Below are 18,857 nucleotides of genomic sequence, written 5' to 3'. Positions count from 1 at the left end.
AAACCTTCAGGCTCTTGTTAGCTAAAAAGCATGCTTTCTCCCAGGATTTGGAGCCAAAGTCAGAGCTATTTCAGGTAGTATGTAAAGTCAGAAATAAGAGTAGAGAGATAGAGCTGTATGTGCCATTTTCCTGGCACCAAGGGGAAAAAAACACCCAGTATACAGGTTTGGGTTTTTTTGGTGAAACTGTGACACTGTGAAGATCTTTAATTAGGCAGAACAGCGTTAATACTGATCACGTCTGTCCTTCATTGTAGACTGGGCCCTGCTGGTTTGCAACCTGTCATTTTCTTATAATCTTTACTTTTTGCTTGATAATTTAATGATTTTTTTTCTGCTTTTCATTACTTTTAGTACAGGAGTTAATGTTGCTCTTAAAACCGTGCCAGCTATTCATGTGGTATTGTTGGACAATACCACTGTGTTGAGGAGGTAATTCAGTAGTTGCAAATGAGTAAATACTGTACAATCCAATGTGTATTCCTTCCAGATATATGCTCAGAGAGGAACAATGCCTGAAGATAATCAGACCTCCTTAGAGAAGTGGCAGTAGGCACAAGGATGCTCTTTGGCTGTCAGCATCTACTGTATTTAATGTATTGTGGCACCATTCAGCTACTATACTTCTGCTATTTTAATTTGATGTTATTATGAAGGGAAAAATGTTTAGCTTTTGCTCACAAAAGCTTAGGCAGGTATTAGGCTGCTCTGAATGTGGTGAGATGAACCACTGCTGGATGAGGAAGCAGCAAGATAGACAGGTAGTGATCCTCTGTGGCAGGAAGCTTGAATGTTAAACTGAGATACTTTTGTTACCATACTATGTTTGAAAACCACTGGCTTACAAATATATTAAGGACTTAGAAATAAAACAGTAGAGAGAAACTGTGTACATATGGTTAAATGCCTAGGTTGCAAAAGTAATCTTATTAGAATCAGGATGTTTTGCATTCTTGAGACAAAGTCATGGGTATTGAGGGGTGCCTTTTCAGTTTTGTGCCTTTTCAGGCAGTGTCACCTTTTGTCCACAGGAGAATAATATCAGTCATTATTAAGCTATTAGTACAGGCTTCAGTGCTTTAGTTTATTTGCAATGATGGCTACATCTGTTTCAGTGGGGACTGCTCATGTGAATTTACTCAAATATTTGGATAAATATGATTTTGGATTGGGGCCATATTTTCTATATTTCAGCCTTGGAAAATTCTATTCACCTGGTATCCTGCAGAAAGTAAGGATTTTAACTGGGTATATGCTGTGCCAATACTTTAATTGTATTATTTCTTTTGTGGCAAAAAAAGAGTATATACCTGGTCCCCTAAAGTCATGACAGTTTCAAGAGGCCAGGGTGGATTGTACTCAAAATATTAAAGACAGGATATTTTATGTTAATCATAATCAGGTGAGATCTTCTTGATACGGATTTCATTGCCTTGAACGTGTTTTATCTACTTCTATAAACGATGTTGTGATCCAGAAGAATGGCTGTACATAATTAAAATAAAATCCAATAGCTGTCAGTTATCAACTGGAGTAGTTAAACTCTTTTACAATAGTTAGATCTATCCAAGGCCCTTACGCTTGTTTATTTTTTATGTGGAACCAGTAAGTTTACAGTTATATTTGGGGGGCAAAATGGCATAGTTTACCCATATACTTTTGAAGGTTTGCTGCCAAACTCCAGATTTTCATAACACTTCCCATTCAGAAGCTTATAATCTGGTGATGACTGACATGAATTCTACAGGACACATCATAAGTATGCAGTTTAATTTTTACATTTGAAGGACTCAGTAATCCCCTGAAGTTTAAATTTTACCAAGGCAGGACAAAGATAAGCGCTTGAGCTCACTCATGCATTGTGCTTACACAAACAGAGTAAAATATCACAACTGAGCAGGAATATCAAGGAAAGAGTCATGGTCTGGATATTCTGGACAACAACAATTCAGTTGCAAAGTTGTTCAGGTTCAAGGCAGGTTCAAGGCCAAAAGAGGAAGCCATTCTTGGTGCTCTTGGTGACCTAAATTTGCTTTGGGAGAGGACCATTAGGAGTAGATTGCAAGTTAAATGTTACACTTTTAGCTAAATGAAGCAGTTTGTAGATGAGATGTTTCAACTTGATTTATTTGTTCCATATGCAGCCTTTTTTATCCTTTGAACACTATAAAACTCAAGATTGATCTGACTTGTACTACACGAGATCTTCATTTAACCAGTATTTGAAATAATAGTTATAACCTATGTTTTTAATAACTTCAGTTACCTTTATTAACTGTATTACAAATACATTACCTTATAACAGTTGAGTGGAATTTAGTTTAAATATGAACAAGTATCAATTTTCTTATTTTTGAAAGATTTGCTTTGTCTTTATCTTGTGTTAGTATCTTATTACACCTTATGGAACAGATGCAAAACTCTCTCAAAGTAAAGCTGAGATCACACTATCAAAAACGTTTTAAATTTGAAAGGGAGAGATAAGGGGCTTTAAACGAGTATTACTTTTTGTAGTATATTTTTTGTAAAAGTATATGTGTAAGCAGAGTTACAGCATGCAGATGTGTCAGTTGTAAATGGGAAAATACTGGTAAGACAATAGAAGTCTGTTCCATGTGGTTTTTTTTCTCAGAGAATCAGCATTGTATAGTTTGTATATAATATGCATGATAATTTTTGAAAACTACTAGACAAACACATTATAATATCATAGAGCAAGTGGTTAGGAACCATACTGTCAGATCTCTCAGAAATACCTATAGAGAAAAGTATTTGTAGAGTGTATTATTGTCAAACAATATCTAAAAATCATTGTTCAGTCTACAGTATCACAAGATTGACTAAAAGTTATGACATTTTGAAAAATAGTTTGAGGGGCTTTGTTTTGTTTTAGAGACTTGAATTTTTTAGGGTACAGCATATATTTTTGTATTTTTCTCTGTCCAGCTTTTCACTGGAACTAGAATGTACAATAAATGAAAGCTGAGATTTTCACATAATCATTTAAATCCCAGGAGTTAAGTGTGAGGAAAAACTAAATGCAGCGAGGCTTGCTATAAAACTGACAAGGCCAACAAAGATCTGTACTAGATCTCTCTGTAGTATGGTGAAAGTTTGGACAATTTTTTTTCATTTTCCAGGACATAAGTTCAGGAGTCAGTGGTCTGCAATAACAAAGACAGTGCATAGGAACTCTGCAGCAGGAATTCAGAAAAAAAGCTGTTGTTTTTCATATATTGAGGTCTGTATTTACTTGGTGTCTATGACTTGACAAGGTTTCCTCATAGTAAAGTTTTAGTGTAGGGAGTGTTCTACAAAGTTTAAACTACGTAAGAATAGAGAGGACCTACGGTGAATTTGTGAAGTCTGTGAGTACCTGCTGAGACAGTGCAGAATAACACTCGTAAAAGAAATTTTATTTGTAAACGGTTCTCCAGCTACTTTTTCGTTAATAGGCGTGTGTGAATTTCTAACATCAGAACCTCAGATCTGGGAGAATTTAGGAACCACCTTCCTGCTGCCCCAAAAGTGACTGCGAACTGTTCAGTCTCCGGAACTAACTGTGAGTGCATCAACATGTGCCCTTCTCAGTGCTGATATGTGAAGTAGGGCACAGTAGTAAAAACAGGGCACGAGAAGGGAATCAGGAAGGGTTACCTTCCAACACAGCAGCTTTTGGACCTGGCCAGAAAAACTACCACCTATCTTCTGTTAATCCCATTAGAGCAGATGATGTAGATTAGTTGAATGAAACTGCCACCTTGGCTTTAATACCTAGACTGAATTTTCTGTTTTGTATCTAGTATTAAAATTGAGGGTTAGACTTTCTTTCTAAAACACATTTCTCTCCTTTGTTGGCTTAAGAGACCTTTGTATAAAGAATATGTGAAAGCTCTCTAAGGGAAAGTTTAAAAATTGTTAAGTCAAACTCTTGGAAAATCAATCAATCTTGTCAGCCTAATTTGGCTTAAAAAAAACCCCTAATTTGGTTAGAAGAGGGACAGTTGCCATTCTGTCATCACAGGCCTTTCATGCAATGGAGCTTACAAAATAAGCAATATTCTTCAAACAAGTAATTTATTGAGCATGTCTTCCTCTTCCATCAGTGAACCTTATCTTTTTCCCATATAATTCTGACTTTGAATAGAATACAGAGCTGTTAAATTCCCCATGTGGTGCTGCTCATACTTCATCAATTCTTTGCAAATATTGATGTCTTTTCACACATTTCAGGAAATGTGGTCTAGATAAAACAGTTTTTACCAATTTTGAAAAGCCTTCATATGAGCCTGTCTTTGCCAGCATTACCTATGTATTCAGAACAGTCTACTTTCTTCTTAGTTGGGATTACCTGTTGGAAACTTCCATCAGTTTGCCTATTGCAGTTTGTTAAGGAGCATGTTCATACTCACATGACCATACACATTTTTAGTTTATTTTATCCTTAATTTACTCATCTTGTAGGTTTGAAATCTGTGGAAACTCTAGTATTCAGCTGTTCTACTTGAGAAACCCTAATCTTCTCTCCTGTATTTTTTTGCCTTCTTTACTATGTGTCTTCCACTCTTACCAGTAAGGTATCTTCAACAAAAATATCCCTGCAGGTTAACAACCTTCACTAGTGCTTTGTCTTTCAACTGTATTGTACAGTATACTGCAAATGAACTTTCTTATTCACGTGTTAGTTCAGTCTCCTGTACATGAGTCTTCTCTAAGTCTTGAGTATTTCGGAGTTCTTGTTAGCATTGTCTCAAATCTATTTTTGATTTATAAAGCTAAGAAAAATTGTGTACATAAATATAGAAGGAAAATTATTTTCTTTCAAAAATAGGTACATGTTTCAGTAGGACAGTCTCTAAGGAAATGGAAATCCCACTTCATCCAGTGCAGTTGTTCAAATAAAACAGTTGCAAAGTTTAATTTAGAGTCTATTCTGGATACTATTTGTTAAATGAAGGATGTTTTTCAAATTTAAAGAATCGCAGACTGGTTGAGGTTGGAAGGGACCTCTTATGGTCATCTGGTCTACCTGCCCTGTTCAAGCAGAGCCACTTAGAGGGTTGCCCAGGCCTCTGTCTAGATGTTTTTTTAATATCTCTTAAGGAGGGACATGCCAAAATTGCCCTGGGCAGCCTGTGCCCATGCTTGGTCACCCTCACAATGAAAAAGTGTTTCCTGATGTTCAGAGGGAACCTCTTGTGTGAGCAGCAGATGGGTTGATTACTAAAAACTGAGGCAGTGGTCAGTGACTAGGCACTTAAATGTTGGTAAAAGTTGTAAGTGTAGGAGTCCTGTTAGAGAAGAAGGCTTGTCTTGGGGAACATGTTCCTCCTCCCTGAAATTCTAACTTTGGACAAAGTGGAAGTGGAAATAGTGCTCAGCTATAAGCAGTTTCAAGTATATAGACTTTTTGTGTTAGGAAGAAATTCTTTACGGAAAGGGTAATCGGGCCTTGGAATGGGCTGCCCAGGGAAGTGGTGGATTCTCTGTCCCTGGAGGTTTTTAAGATGAGACTGGATGTGGCACTTAGTGCCATGGTCTAGTAACCATGGCGGTAGTGGATCAAGGGTTGGACTTGATGATCTTGGAGGTCCTTTCCAACCTGGCTAATTCTGTGATTCTATAGCAATGGAAACATAAATCTTTAGATTATTGTGCATTAAAAATAGGAAATAATTAAACAGGCTGATATGAAATGAGATATTGCTATGTCACTTAAAGTTTATTTCAAGAAACAAAATGTAAGCTTCCCTTAAGAGCAGTTCAGGGGAAGGCAAGAAAAGTCATTGTCACCCACATACAGATGTCTTCTATTTCTTAATATAAGAATTATTAAGGAACTTTAAATGATAGGCATTATTTTTAGAGTCATAGAATCATAGAATATCCAGAGTTGGATCCACAAGGATCATTCAAGTTCAGCTCCTGGCCCTGCACAGGACAGCCCCAAGAAGTTGTACAAATGGGGGCAACCATGACATATTACAGAAACAGCTCTGTTATATCCTGTATCATAAACAGATGAGTTTGCCTGAAAGTTGTTTGCAGCTCAAGAGAGAGTTGTTGCACTACTTGTAAAAATGGACAAGACTTTGGAAATTACAGAAGCCAAGTGATTTAGAGCTGGTGAAAAAGGTACCTTTTCAGGGAAAACTTGAGCCAAAGAAAAGTTCCTTTTCTTGCTGATCTCTTTCAAAGCACAGAATCCCTCAATCAGGCCTAATAAAGAAGCCACTGTCTCCTGTGCATTGGTGTGAGAGCACTAAAATGAAATAGACTGTCTAAGAATGCAATAAATCATATCGGGTCATTGCACTAATGACCAGTTTGGGCCCAAATTCTCATTAGCCTGTCTGTAGGAAGAGAAAACTGGTAAAACAGAAAAAGGCCATATGAGAGAAGCTTTTTGCTGGCACTATCTTAAAGCTTTTCTTGTCGAAGGACACCCTTTAGCTAATTTCAACCCATAAAAAAAAATAAATCTGTTCAGTGATTAGGAACCTGTGAGTAAGGCCATAAATACCTAAGTCCTTGGGATAAGAGCCTGTAAAACTGTCAAAAAACGTTGCCTAAGTGAAAAAAGACAGCCTTTCTTAACTAGTGCTGTCGGCACTAATCCATATTCATATATGGAAGGCATATTTGTAGTTCCTTCTATAAGTCTTTCCTGCTAATAACATTCATTCTTATGTTGAAAGCAACTATTTCCTCTAGTTGCACTCTCACCCTGATTTCTAAGTCAGAAAATGTAGGTTTCATTTCTGATGCTTAACAATTTTCATATTTATGCTGATCTGTATTTCTTGGAATAAATTTTCAGACAGAGCTTTTTAAGGAAATAATGTAAATTGTTTAAAAATCATTAGGAACCTTTTTTAAAATGTATGGATGATCATATGTGTTTCATTGGGACTTTCTGTGGTTTGAATTCTCAAAGTGATCTTGCTAAAGCAGAGCAAAATTTTTACCAGGAAAATATTCCACAATTTTATATGTATTTATATCCATTCCTTCCTGTGATGTTCACTCAGTTAGTTAATACTGAGAGAAAATTCTAATGCAGAGCAATCTCGGTGGTATTTTCATGTGAATGAGACCAGGCCTTTCCCCCTTTTTCAATTCAAGTAAACTAGTTCAAAAAAAAGTAGTGAAGTTTTAATAGTGACACAGTCTCTGTGCCCGTGGGATTTTTTGCTTCCTAGAGTTTTAGCATTTGAAAGTATTTTAAGCCAAATATGATAGTCTTTTAGTATTTGTTATTTTTTAAGGGAATGGATTTTACAGTTTATTAAAGTTCATGTTGAAATTGATAAGGGAAAAATGCAGTTAATGGACATGTGCAGAAACCAGTTCTCAGCTAGTAATTTTGCTGCAAAAAGCAGAAATTGACAGATGTTTTGAGAATAGCCTGAATCTGGAAGACTGAACTTAGTTCGCTGATGTCTTTTAAGTTTGCATTGACGCTTTTTCTTCATCACTGCAGTCTGTTTCATATTATCATAATTACTGCTAAAAATTTTGTATGGTTTTACAGAAATTCAGGAAGGAAAAAAGGTTTCTTTCTTTCAAAAGTACTTGGGTTTTATAGCAGCGTCGAGTTATGCTGCAGTGTTTTTCAAAAAAGTCTGATCCTGTGGACAATGTAAGAATCTCTCTGGGTACTGACAAATGAGTCATGTTGTTGGTTGGGTTGGGTTTCCTTGCACAGTGTTAACTCACTTGTGTTCAAGCAGTATATACCCACACAGTCAGGTAAAGTTTGTATTTTGACTATGTGTCTGTGAGAACTGGAGCTGATGTTGATTTAAGGAGAGCAGATGTTAATGGTGTTTTTCTCAAAGATTCTATTGCCCAAATAGACATCTCTCATGGTGAGAAAAGGCAACAAATGGTGGTAAATCTGCCTGCTCTAATATGAAGGGCAACAATAGGTTGATTTATGGAGAAAAAGCAACTGTTAAGCTTAGATAGCCTGTTTGTGTGAAAACTGAGTTTTACAGACTGGATATTATTGCTGTCATTTTTGAGAAAAATTTAGTTCTGTCTTAATCATGAGGGATATTGTACTGGCAAGGAGAGTCACAAAATGTTAGCCTGGACAACACATCACAGTTCTATGAAATTTGAAGTGTAAGCAGGTTACAATAGTATAAGTTTAGACAATTACTTCCTAATCGGATTTTCACTATTCTTTCTGTATGGCCACTTTTTTCTTTTTTTATGTACTCTGTTAGCATCCCCTCTACCAACATACCAGAGTTGTATTTTGCCTCATGTACGCAGATGAGTGTGCAAGTACGTACCAACACCCACAAACTTCAAGCCGCTGAGTCTAAGAAACAGCAAAAAGGTATATGGAGACATGCAACCTGGCAGCAGGAAGCAAGACTCTTCAGTACTATCCTCATAAGCCATAACCTCTATGAGAAAAATTATACAGAATTTTTAGATGAAACAATAGGTCTTTCTCATCAATTTTAGAGAGAAAGGTACACATTTTAAACAGCAGTTGAAAAAGAATGTATAGTACTGTTTGTTAAATGATATATACTTATTTGAATAACTGTTTTAAAAATTTAGTTTTTTGCAACTGGTAAATTCTAGATAATTTCTCTTTTGACAAGGCAATCCTTCTGGTTCAATCACTGTTACAATATGTAATCTACAGGGTTTTCATACATATGGAAAGTGTTAGGATTAGCAGAAATCTGATAACAGCAGAAAAGTTTATTTTGAATCTGTATCTTAAGACTTATTTTCTAAGGAAGAAAAAAGAAAACTGTCTGAGATTTTCTGGCATTTAGTGTGATCTGCTCAGGTCTTCTGTTTTTGGTTCTACCCGATCATTGGTAATTTGGAAAATGTTGCATCTACAGTGTGACAAGGACAGAGCTGCCTTAGGTCTATTATAAACTCATTTAGAATCTCGTGTTTTATAGCATTTCAAACAAGGCAATGGAAACTTCTTGTTAGGCTTTAGTAAAGAACTAAACATGATATATTAGTGTCTATGTATGGTGAGTGCAAGAGCAATTCTCACAATGTTTGCCTCACTGACACCTGAAATAAAGATATTTTAAGCATTATTCTGTTCCACAGTTCTTTTTTCTTGACCAAATGCTTTAGGCAGTAACTAACAGTAAGAGTTTTAGGCAAAAAAATGTTTCTAAAAATGTTATTTATTTTCTTTTTTTTCTTTCCCTTTGAAGTCTGAACAGCCGAGTCCTGCCAGTTCCAGCTCCAGTTCCAGTTCCAGTTTTACACCATCTCAAAACAGCAGACAACAAGGTACCAGTAGAGGAAAAAGAATTGAAAGGAATGCGTGAAATGAAGGGGCTAATAAAAACAGAACTGGTGGCATCTCATTACTGCTTTTCTTCTGCCTTTCACTGCCTGAACTGGCTACAGTTTTGATTTAAATCTTTTTCTCATGTTGTTTTCAGATGTAGCTAAGGTCAAAATAAAAGAGGAGAAACTGGTATCTGAGAAAAGGATGTAAGGGTTGTTTGTTTTTAACGATTAAATACATGACAGTCACTTAACAGATGGTAAACTCAAAAGAGCTTCTGTTTCTGAGTTGTCCTTCCACAGAGTTAGTTATCATGGCACCTGGCTTTATCTGAAGCTCTGGAAGTGTGTGGCTTGCCACGGGAAACCCATGGAAATCCATTAATTTGTGTACATTGACCCCTTCGAAGGGCCGTGATCTTCCCATAGTATTGGAAAGTAAGAGCATAGAGTACTTACTTTAGATATGTGGCAGGGAAGGATGAGGGTTAGACTTTAAGTTTGCATTTTGATTTTTTGGCTAATAATTTCATTTTACTTGGAACTCGGTAAAGAATGGATTTTTCTTCCTGGAGACCTGGCCAAGGCATGTTTTCTGTAAATAAGTTGAGATTCATTCTACATGATCTATTAAACTACTTAGTTCCTGCCTGGCTTCTTTCCCTGGGTTTATAAGATTTTACAACTGATACATTCTTAATGAGCTTTTGTTTTGTTGTTTGGATAAGGAGCATTAAAAAAGCAGCCTTTGACTAAACATAATTGTCTTCCGTTTTATCCATTTTTATTCCTCAGTGGTAGACTTGATTTAAGATTATGACAATACATTAGTGCTTCAGGCAGACTGTTTTTAAATATATCTATGCATGATGCATCTCTGTCCTATTGCCTTTCTGTAGGTGACTGGTACTGATTTTCTAATGTTTTCTGGCAAAAAAACATCTCATGTTTTCTGGCAGTGTTACTATACATGAAAGAAAGGAAGAGCTGAAGTGAGCTGTGGTTGACTGGCTTCAGGCAGTTGATTTTTATCTAGGGATAAAGAGATACACTTCTTCTGAAACCCTATTTTCATTCTCATGAAAACTGCCTTAGTGATGTGAACTGTCCATTACAAGATAAAAGATTTCCATACCCATTTCTGTGTCTGTTTTCTTATGCTGGGCAAAAACCTTTTGACTTAGTGTTTTCTTCTAAGCAGACTGGTCCCATCCATCCCTTCTGTTCATATATAAGAGATATTGCAGGTTGTCTTTCAGTTCTTTATACCTTCTCTGGAATAGAGGGGAGATTTGTCCTCTGATGTGAACAGCTCTGAAGAGCAAGGGGTATATACATCTTCTCTTTCATGCCACAGTAAATAGTGATTACTGCTTCTTTCTGGGAGTTCCAGAAACTCCAATTAACTAAACATGTTCATTGCCCAGGCCATGCATTTTTATATCAAAGGAATGACATACTGGGTGTACCCTGGCATGTTGACACCATATGTTGTGCTCTGGGAAAAAGCCATACTTTTTCCCATAACTAGAAGTTACTTGTTAGGGCTGTTTATCTTTTTCTGTTGATTCAGACTCCAGCACTCACTCAAGTGTCAAAAAACCACAGCATGAACTTTTTTCACCTCTTTTTTCGTAAGCAGTGGGCTAATCTAAGGTTCTTCCAAGTTCTTCTGTCATTGGGGCTTATTCTAATATTTCTTTTTCCTTACCAAGGGCAACTAATGGGCAGCAATTAATTTTCAGTTTCTCCTTAACTATTCTGACCCTTTAGGAAGTAACAACTTTTCAGCCCCTTAAAAAGGTTGCTATGGAATTTTAAAGTAACTGTTCACAAGGACAGAAGGTTAACAGTGACATTGCAACCAATACTAGAAACAAAATACCTAAAAATGTATACTTCTACAGATCAGCAGTGGGTGCATGGACAAGAAGCACTTCTATATAGCTCTCCTTCTGTTGTCACCTAGTCAAATGTCTGGTTAACCAGGAGTTTGCTCATCAGCACCATCTGGTTTACTTCCCTAGGGTGTGAAAACAGAGAAAAGAAACAATAGTTATGAACCTGCCCAAACTGTGCCAATTTACAAAAGTTCTAGTGCAGCCTTAGTGCTAAAACATTCTCAACATTGGCTTTGAAGTCACTTGTACAAAACTAGTCAAAATGCCTATCACCTGAACCTTGCTAGGTCTGGAATAGTCCATAAAGCTGTTCCTCCCATGAGTCCCTTTCATGAGTATGGCACTGACTGACAGATCTGCCTTCTCTGCTGACAGTGACCAGGGAGGACACTTCTTGACTCAGTTTCCCCATAAGCAAATAGGAAGTTGAGAGCTTCATCTTGGAGGCTCATCTTGTTCATGTTAATACTTTGTGTTTCTTAGGCTGAAGGAATTACACAACTGTAATAGTAATTGCTGTTCCTATAGCCATCACTGGTGCTTTTACTTGCTGCTTCGTGTCTCAGATGAGCAGTACTTTAGAGGTAAATGTGGCACCAGTCTTGCTTCCTTCCCTCTTCTAATATGCTTTTTTCTATTCTTATTTCAAGCAGCTGTAGTTTTACATTTCATAGATCTATTAAACATATTCCTCTTTTTGTAACTGTCTCTAACAGCAAAACAGAGTAAAAATCAGAACCCAAACTGAGTTTAATGCAGTCTTGTGAGCAACTCAAGCTTTGTACCTCTTGTTAATTCAGGAAAAGTGATAACATGATGTTGAGTGGGATTAATGTACTTAGTACGTATCAACATAGGCAAAGTGCTTACTCAACTTGAAATTAATCCTGAAATAACAGGAACAGTTAAAGCTAAATATATAAAAGAAGACAAAGACTACCTTGGCCAGTACGAGTTAGTCAAAATGATTTGTTAGATCCAACTTCTCAATACATGGATTAGTCTAACAAAGGTACCATTGCTGATCAATATGCCCCCATAGATCTTTACTCACATATATAATAGACAAAGCAAAAAATACTAAACCCCAACAATGCAAAAGAAGCGTGCTTCTAGCAATAATACAGTAAAAGTCAATTTCTCCTGTCATGACAGTGTTTTACTTACTTTAGCTACGGTCCAGAGAGCAAATTGTTCAAACACTTGAACATGAGTCCCTCCACTGTCATGAGTAAGTCTGTTGAAGCTGACTGAGTTGCTCATATGAGTAAATGATTCATGGACAACTCCCTGCAGCATAAGCCCCCAGTGCATCACTTCATATGCCTAATGTTTAAGACTATCCCCTCTCAACACTGTGTGGGGAGGGTAGTTTTCAAAACTGAGTGAATTGCTCGAAACACTGCAAAGTGAACTTCATAGTGTATTTTATTGTCTCTGCTGTTTCAGGTCTGTTGAGGTCTATAATGAAAGATCTGCATTCAGACGATAATGAAGATGAATCAGATGAAGCAGACGAGAAGGACAATGATTCTGAGTTGGAACAACCTGTAAATACACAAGGAGGAAGCAAGAGTCGCAGGTGAGTGTCTTGTGTTTGCAAGTAGCTTGGTGGCCAAGATGTGTAGCACTTGTTAGTAATGAAGTGAGGTCTACTGTTCTCAAAGACTGCTAAGTAGCAAACGTGCAGAAAATTTAGACTCTTTTTAAAGCAGCAGCTTCTAAAAGCTAACAAAATTAGCCATTCCCGATACAAACTCTTTCTGTATTAATCAATATGGTTATGATGATCCTTATTTGACTTTACTGGATTTCATGTGATTGTGACTTGAGGGTAGAAGTCATCATTACTTTCTGGCATAAATCAGAGAAAATTAAGTCCTTCAGTTTTTGGGTAAACTATTCCATACAAAGTCTCCTTTTCAAGACCTCTCTGCTTAATAGTTTTAGATTAGGTTGTTAAATTGAATCAGAATCAATGAAATTTGAAATTCAAGTAATTTCTATGCTGCATGCAGTAGATAATGAATAAAAGTGCATCAGAAGGTAAAGCAAGCATCTGTCACAGAAATTAATTTTTTTAAAAAAGTTTCTGCATCCTTGCTGCAACCTTCAGAAGGCTTTCCAGAAGTTATCTGTTCTTCAGGTAGCTTGAAGCTCCATCCAAATGGTGTTGAAGGTTATGGAAAGCCTGAAACGGTCTCTTAAACACTTTTCATATTAGGTTCTTTATCTGATTCAGAGGGTTTTACTGTTAGTGCATAGCACCTGAGTGCCAGTGTCAGCTACTGTTTAAATGGGAAGGTAATAGGAAAACGTTAATGAATGTCAGCTGCTTCCCTGGTGTACGTTAGCACATGGAATCAAGGAGCAAAAGACCAAGATGACTAGCAGTTTGAGAACTTGTATCAGTGACTGTGTAAAGGATTGTTTCAAGCTCAACTTGTCTCCATGTATGGAGATTTTGTTTCAGTTTTTAAATGAAATCTTAAGGCTTATGTTTCTCTAACTTCTTTTTATCCCAAATAACTCCTTCTCCCTCCTCGAAAAAGTATTGTCTATTGTTCGTAAGTAAATGAAGGGTGAAACTGACTAGGAGCTGGGTTTTTTCATGTGGCCTCTCCTGAGATGCTAAGTTTTTAAATTTTAGCCAGGAAAAAAATGTGTTACTTATGACAATAAACAAGGAACTTTTCAGTAAAACACTTGTTCAGGTGGGAAGCACAGCCGTTTATAAAGCTTTTAGAAGAGCAGAAGAGTATCTGTAAAAACCACTTTCCTTCCTCCACATGGCTGCGAACTGAGATAGGGACTCACACTGTTGGGAGCAGCGGTATAATGCTGTAGCTGTTCATCCATTTTTGTAACATTGGCTGCTGTGTTAACTGGACACTTCATCTCAAAAAGTTCAGGCAGGCAGCCTCCTTCTTTGTGCTACACCGAGCTTTTTCCAGAGTGCAGCCCTGCTCAGATGCCTCTCTTCTGTGTGACCTTGATGGCTCGCTTAGCAAGAGTTTGGTCATTTTAATTCCATACCTCAAAATACAAGCTTGGTTCACCCTATTGACAGCCCTTTGTCTGCAGGTGTAATGCTTTGGCTCTTCTTTTTCATAGGGTTAGTCTGAGTGATGGCAGCGACAGTGATAGCAGTTCAGCTTCCTCACCACTACGTCATGAACCAGCACCACCTTTACTGAAAACCAACAACAGCCAGGTAAAGTCAGAATTCAAAAATACGGTTGGGGTTTGTATTAGCAGTAGACACAGCTCACATCAAACTCAGGAGTTTATTCGTTCATCTCATGCCCTCTCCCCCACCAGTGCTTATCTAGGAGATACAATATTTTTTACTCCACTTGCAGACACAATAGTTTTTACTTCACACTAGAGTACTTGTTCCAGATTTGTAAGAGCTAACATAGTTATTTTGAGGTAGGAACATAAGGTAGTTCTGTTTTTCGAAGAAAAGAACCAAATTGCCTAGAGTTACAAAATGCTTCTGGGATGCTGCCTTGCCCTCAGCCACCATAAAGTAAGGCTCTCTAAATATAAAAATTAAACATAAAAGCTTATATTCTTTATAAAATAAAATACAAGTTACAAGCAATAATACACTCCCAGTGTCAGTTGTATCATACACAAAGCAGTTATGACACTGGCAATAAATGACTGCTTACAGTTTTGATATAGTTAGAAGAGTGTCTACCTGTATTAGCAAAAGTTTGTGATTTAGATGGTGAGTTTCATGGATGAGACTTTTCTATATTTCTTAAATTAACTACTTTAATTATCTGGCAGATATTATTTACTTGTCCTTGTTTTTCTATTAAGATTTCCAATACAAGCTACAGAGCAAACCCAAATATTATTATTCATGTTATTTAAGTTTAAATACACTGTAGAAAAAAAGAAAAAAAACCTAGAAAGTACTTTGTGCAAAGAGAGAAGGTGATACCATGTCCAGAAAACATTCTTATTATCTACCAGAAGCATTGTAGATTTTTTTAAGTTATCTGTACAGAAGTTACAAGTTTTTAAGAGAGAGTCTTTTGGGGTAAAATAAAAAGCTAACTATAAGGATGAAGAATATTTCATGTACTGGGCTCATAAACAGAAGAAAAATAAAACACTTATGGCTTGTTGTTTGATGAAGACTAACTCCTACAGAGGCAATGTAATTGTTAAATAATTATAAGTCTCAATTTTGGCAACCCACTCAGTTATATCTTTCGTGTTCCTTTGCCTTTTGGTGATATAACAGAAAGTCTACCTGTGCATTTAGACACACTGAACAACAGCTGTGTGCTAGCCAAAACTGAATGTTACATACCTTCTTCCATTTCTATACTTGGGCTGAATTTTGTAAATAAGATGAAAATCAGAAATTTAGGGAGTCATTGTGAGAATTCAAATTGTATGGACCATTTTAGCCACATTTTAACCCTCTGCTTGATAGCGTAATGCTACTTGCCAGGATGATGCTTTTTACTGATGAAATTAGGATTTTGTTGACTAAGTTCATTCATAGAACCAAAGAGCTAAGATAGAATTAGTATTTGTATAAGCTTCCTCAGATGTGATTAGTGCTGTATCTCATCTAAACAAGAGTGCTTAAGATGTTAGATTTCAAACTACACATTTAGAGCACTGTAAGGAAGCAACTTTTTCAAATATACTGTGTTCTTGCTAGGGTTCTATTTGAAACCAAGAATTTTCTTCCTCTGAAAACAATAAAAGCATCTAAAAGTTACTGGATTCATGACTAGAGATCTGGGGTTTTTTTTAAAAACAAGACTTTTCTTTCACTGGCCTAAACAGCAGTAACCCCAGGGGGGTGTTGAATAGAAGAACTGGGATTTTCCTTTAAAAATGTATGTTTTGATTTCTGATCACTCTTGGCTAAATAACTCTTTATGTAAGATTAACTCAGATCTGCAGTCACTCTCTCTCTATGGGGAAATAGCTGCCTGCCTGCTGTAATTCTTATGATGCTGGTCACTCGGGAAGCATATATGTAATTTAGTCATTTTTACCAAGGGAAGTAGAAATGAGAGAGAGACTTGGGAAAATTGTCAATGAGGCTTGTAGAAGACTTGTTTTTTACAGACTTATTTCCTTGTTTTAATTCTGCGTTTTATTCTGTGTTATGACTGTTTAGTGTGGATTTGGAGTTAATCGTGCTAGTGATGTTAGTCTCACAATGAAATGTGAAACATAATCTCCCATCATCTGTGATTATTTAGTTTTCTTTGATCTTCTTCAGAAGAACTAGTTTTATTCCAGGTTAGGAATGACATGGTGTTTTTTTATTTTTAACTTCAAAAAATGTGTTCTGTGTGGAAAAAATTGGAAGAACAATCAACAGTTCTTTTCCCCCCAAATATTCCTCCCTTTAGTCCTAAAAGTTTCATATTAAGCATGGTGTCTTGCTGCTTATTGATATACTCTTCTTGACTGTGGTTCAGTAGCAAATGAAGCATTCTAGATTTGTATGTGTGATGTAAATGGGTTTGAATGGCATTGAAGGAAGGGTACTATGTAAGTGCAAAAGAAATTGCTCTCAATCACTTTCTTTTTCAGTTACAACTCATGTGATCATTTCAAAGATTGTTTCAAACTCTATTGTCAAAGAAAAGAGATAGCATTGGAGAAAAAAAAAACAGGAAAAATACACTGCTCGTGTGATATTTCAAAATCACTGGGAAGACCCTCAGCATCATTTTGTATCTGCAAAGTACTCTTATCCTACCAGCATGAAAAGGATTAAAAAAAAAGTGTTAGGAAGGCTTTAAGTGACATGAAATTAATTTGTTTAAGGATTAACAATATCACTGCCACTTTGTTCCAACAGTTCATCATTTTCTGCTGTAAGCTACTTTTTATTCTGAAAAATATGAGTAGGTTATATGGATTAAAGAATGAAGAACTCAGTTTTGAGTTTGTATTATTAACCAATAGCAGAATTTTCCATTTGTAATTGTATCCAATAATGCATTTAATTTTTACGGGGTTTTCATTCTTTTCCAGATTTTAGAAGTGAAAAGTCCAATAAAGCAAAACAAACCTGACAAACAAATAAAGAATGGGGATTGTGATAAGGTAAATGAGAGATAACAATAAACTGCTTCAGAATGTGATACTAATGCATTTACTAAACACCAATCTTTGTTAGAGAATGAAAACCTAAGTACATCTTGACTTTGTGTTCTTTTAGATGCAGATCTTTCCCTCCATTTTTTTCTGCAATTCTTTCTTCTTCTGTCATATTTTGAATTTTTTTTTCCTTCTTTTCAGTACATGTGGTTTGGCAAATGTCACCAGTTGGGAATCTACCATCTATTATTTATTTTATCTACTCTCCCCGATGAGTTTGTACTGTGCTTCACAGAGGAAGTGATAATTTTTGTAGATGAGAATTCACAGACATATTCCTAGCCAATATATCAATCAACTATGAAAAAACAAAAAAACAACTATGTATTTTCCAGAATCCTTTCTGAAGGCTGTGCATTAGGAAGTGGCAAAAACAGTTTTAGCATGTTAACTAGAATGATATGAAGCAACTGTTAATTTAACACTGTGCGAGACAGTTTTGTTTAAAAACATGTCAGCTGGCTGTGGGCAAGAGCTCTAAGTCTTTATGTGAGTGAACATAACACAATTGCCCACTGCGGACGAGTTCCTCTGAAGGTTCATATTTTACTGGTATTAGTGGAGACTTTGCGATAACGCAAGAGATGAAAGTTGTAGTATCTGCAGCTAGATTTTTTTAGTGCTCTGATCCATATGCTTTTAGAATTTTTAAGTTGGATGCCATATCTCTTTCTCCTTAAAAGCAAAAAAAAGTTTTTTGGTGGTTCATGCTGAAGGAGAAAGTTGATAATTGGGTGGAGAGGTGGGATGTGTTTGACATTCCATTAAGGAAGCAGTGGAATTTACCATTTAATTAATCTTGCTTAATCCCTCTCCCCTTATATCTGCCTGTTGACACAAAAGAAATAATTACATAGCTTTAGACAGAACGAGGGATTTCATTGTGATTTGGGTTTCGTTCTTACATTGCAAGGTGGGAGATATTTCAAAGATACTGTTTTGGCATCCGCAGTCTTTTGATGCCTTTTGGTGCAGTAGAGATATATGTATTATCTTCTACAGTAAATGACCATCTGATTTTTGTCAGGTTTTTTATCAAAAAACCACAAGAACTTGTACTTGGGTTGCATTAAGCTAGAGAAAGCCAGACTTCTAAATAAGAAAATACAGCTCAAAGAAGAGCTTGGTCTTACTTCAGGTCCTTTGTGCAGTTTTGGGTGCCACAATACAAGGAGGATCTAAAGCTATTAGAAAGCATCCAAAGGAGGGCAGTAAGATGGTGAAGGGCTTTGAGGGGAAGCCAAATGAGGAGTGGCTGAGGTCATTTGACTTATTCAACCTGGAGAACAGGCTGAGGGGAGACCCCATCTCAATCTACAGCTTCCTTACAAGGGGAAGCGGAGGGGCAGGCACTGATCTCTTCTCTGATGACCAGTGACAGGATCCAAGGGAATGTGACCTGAAGCTGTTTCAGGAGAAGTTTAGATTGGATGTTAGGAGAAGGTTCTTCACCCAGAGGGTTGTTGGGCAGTGGAACAGGCTCCCCAGGGAAGTGGTCACAACACCAAGCCTACC

General features: G+C 36.7%; 1 protein-coding gene across 4 annotated transcripts in view; it reads left to right on the top strand.

Annotated features, from left to right (window-relative positions):
* MLLT3 (MLLT3, super elongation complex subunit) overlaps positions 1-18,857 on the top strand; it is a 117,908-nt gene that overhangs the window by 88,750 nt on the left and 10,301 nt on the right. For all 4 annotated transcript variants that reach the window (XM_027635087.1, XM_027635086.1, XM_027635084.1 and 1 more), the window contains 4 exons: positions 9,210-9,288; positions 12,639-12,771; positions 14,304-14,403; positions 17,217-17,288. In XM_027635087.1, the coding sequence (XP_027490888.1) occupies positions 9,210-9,288; positions 12,639-12,771; positions 14,304-14,403; positions 17,217-17,288 (384 nt within the window). The remainder of the gene's footprint in view (positions 1-9,209; positions 9,289-12,638; positions 12,772-14,303; positions 14,404-17,216; positions 17,289-18,857) is intronic.

The sequence above is a fragment of the Corapipo altera genome, unplaced genomic scaffold (genome assembly GCF_003945725.1).
Source record: "Corapipo altera isolate COAL_440 unplaced genomic scaffold, ASM394572v1 61411, whole genome shotgun sequence".
NCBI lineage: Eukaryota > Metazoa > Chordata > Aves > Passeriformes > Pipridae > Corapipo > Corapipo altera.
This window is presented reverse-complemented; position numbering and strand designations above follow the sequence as displayed.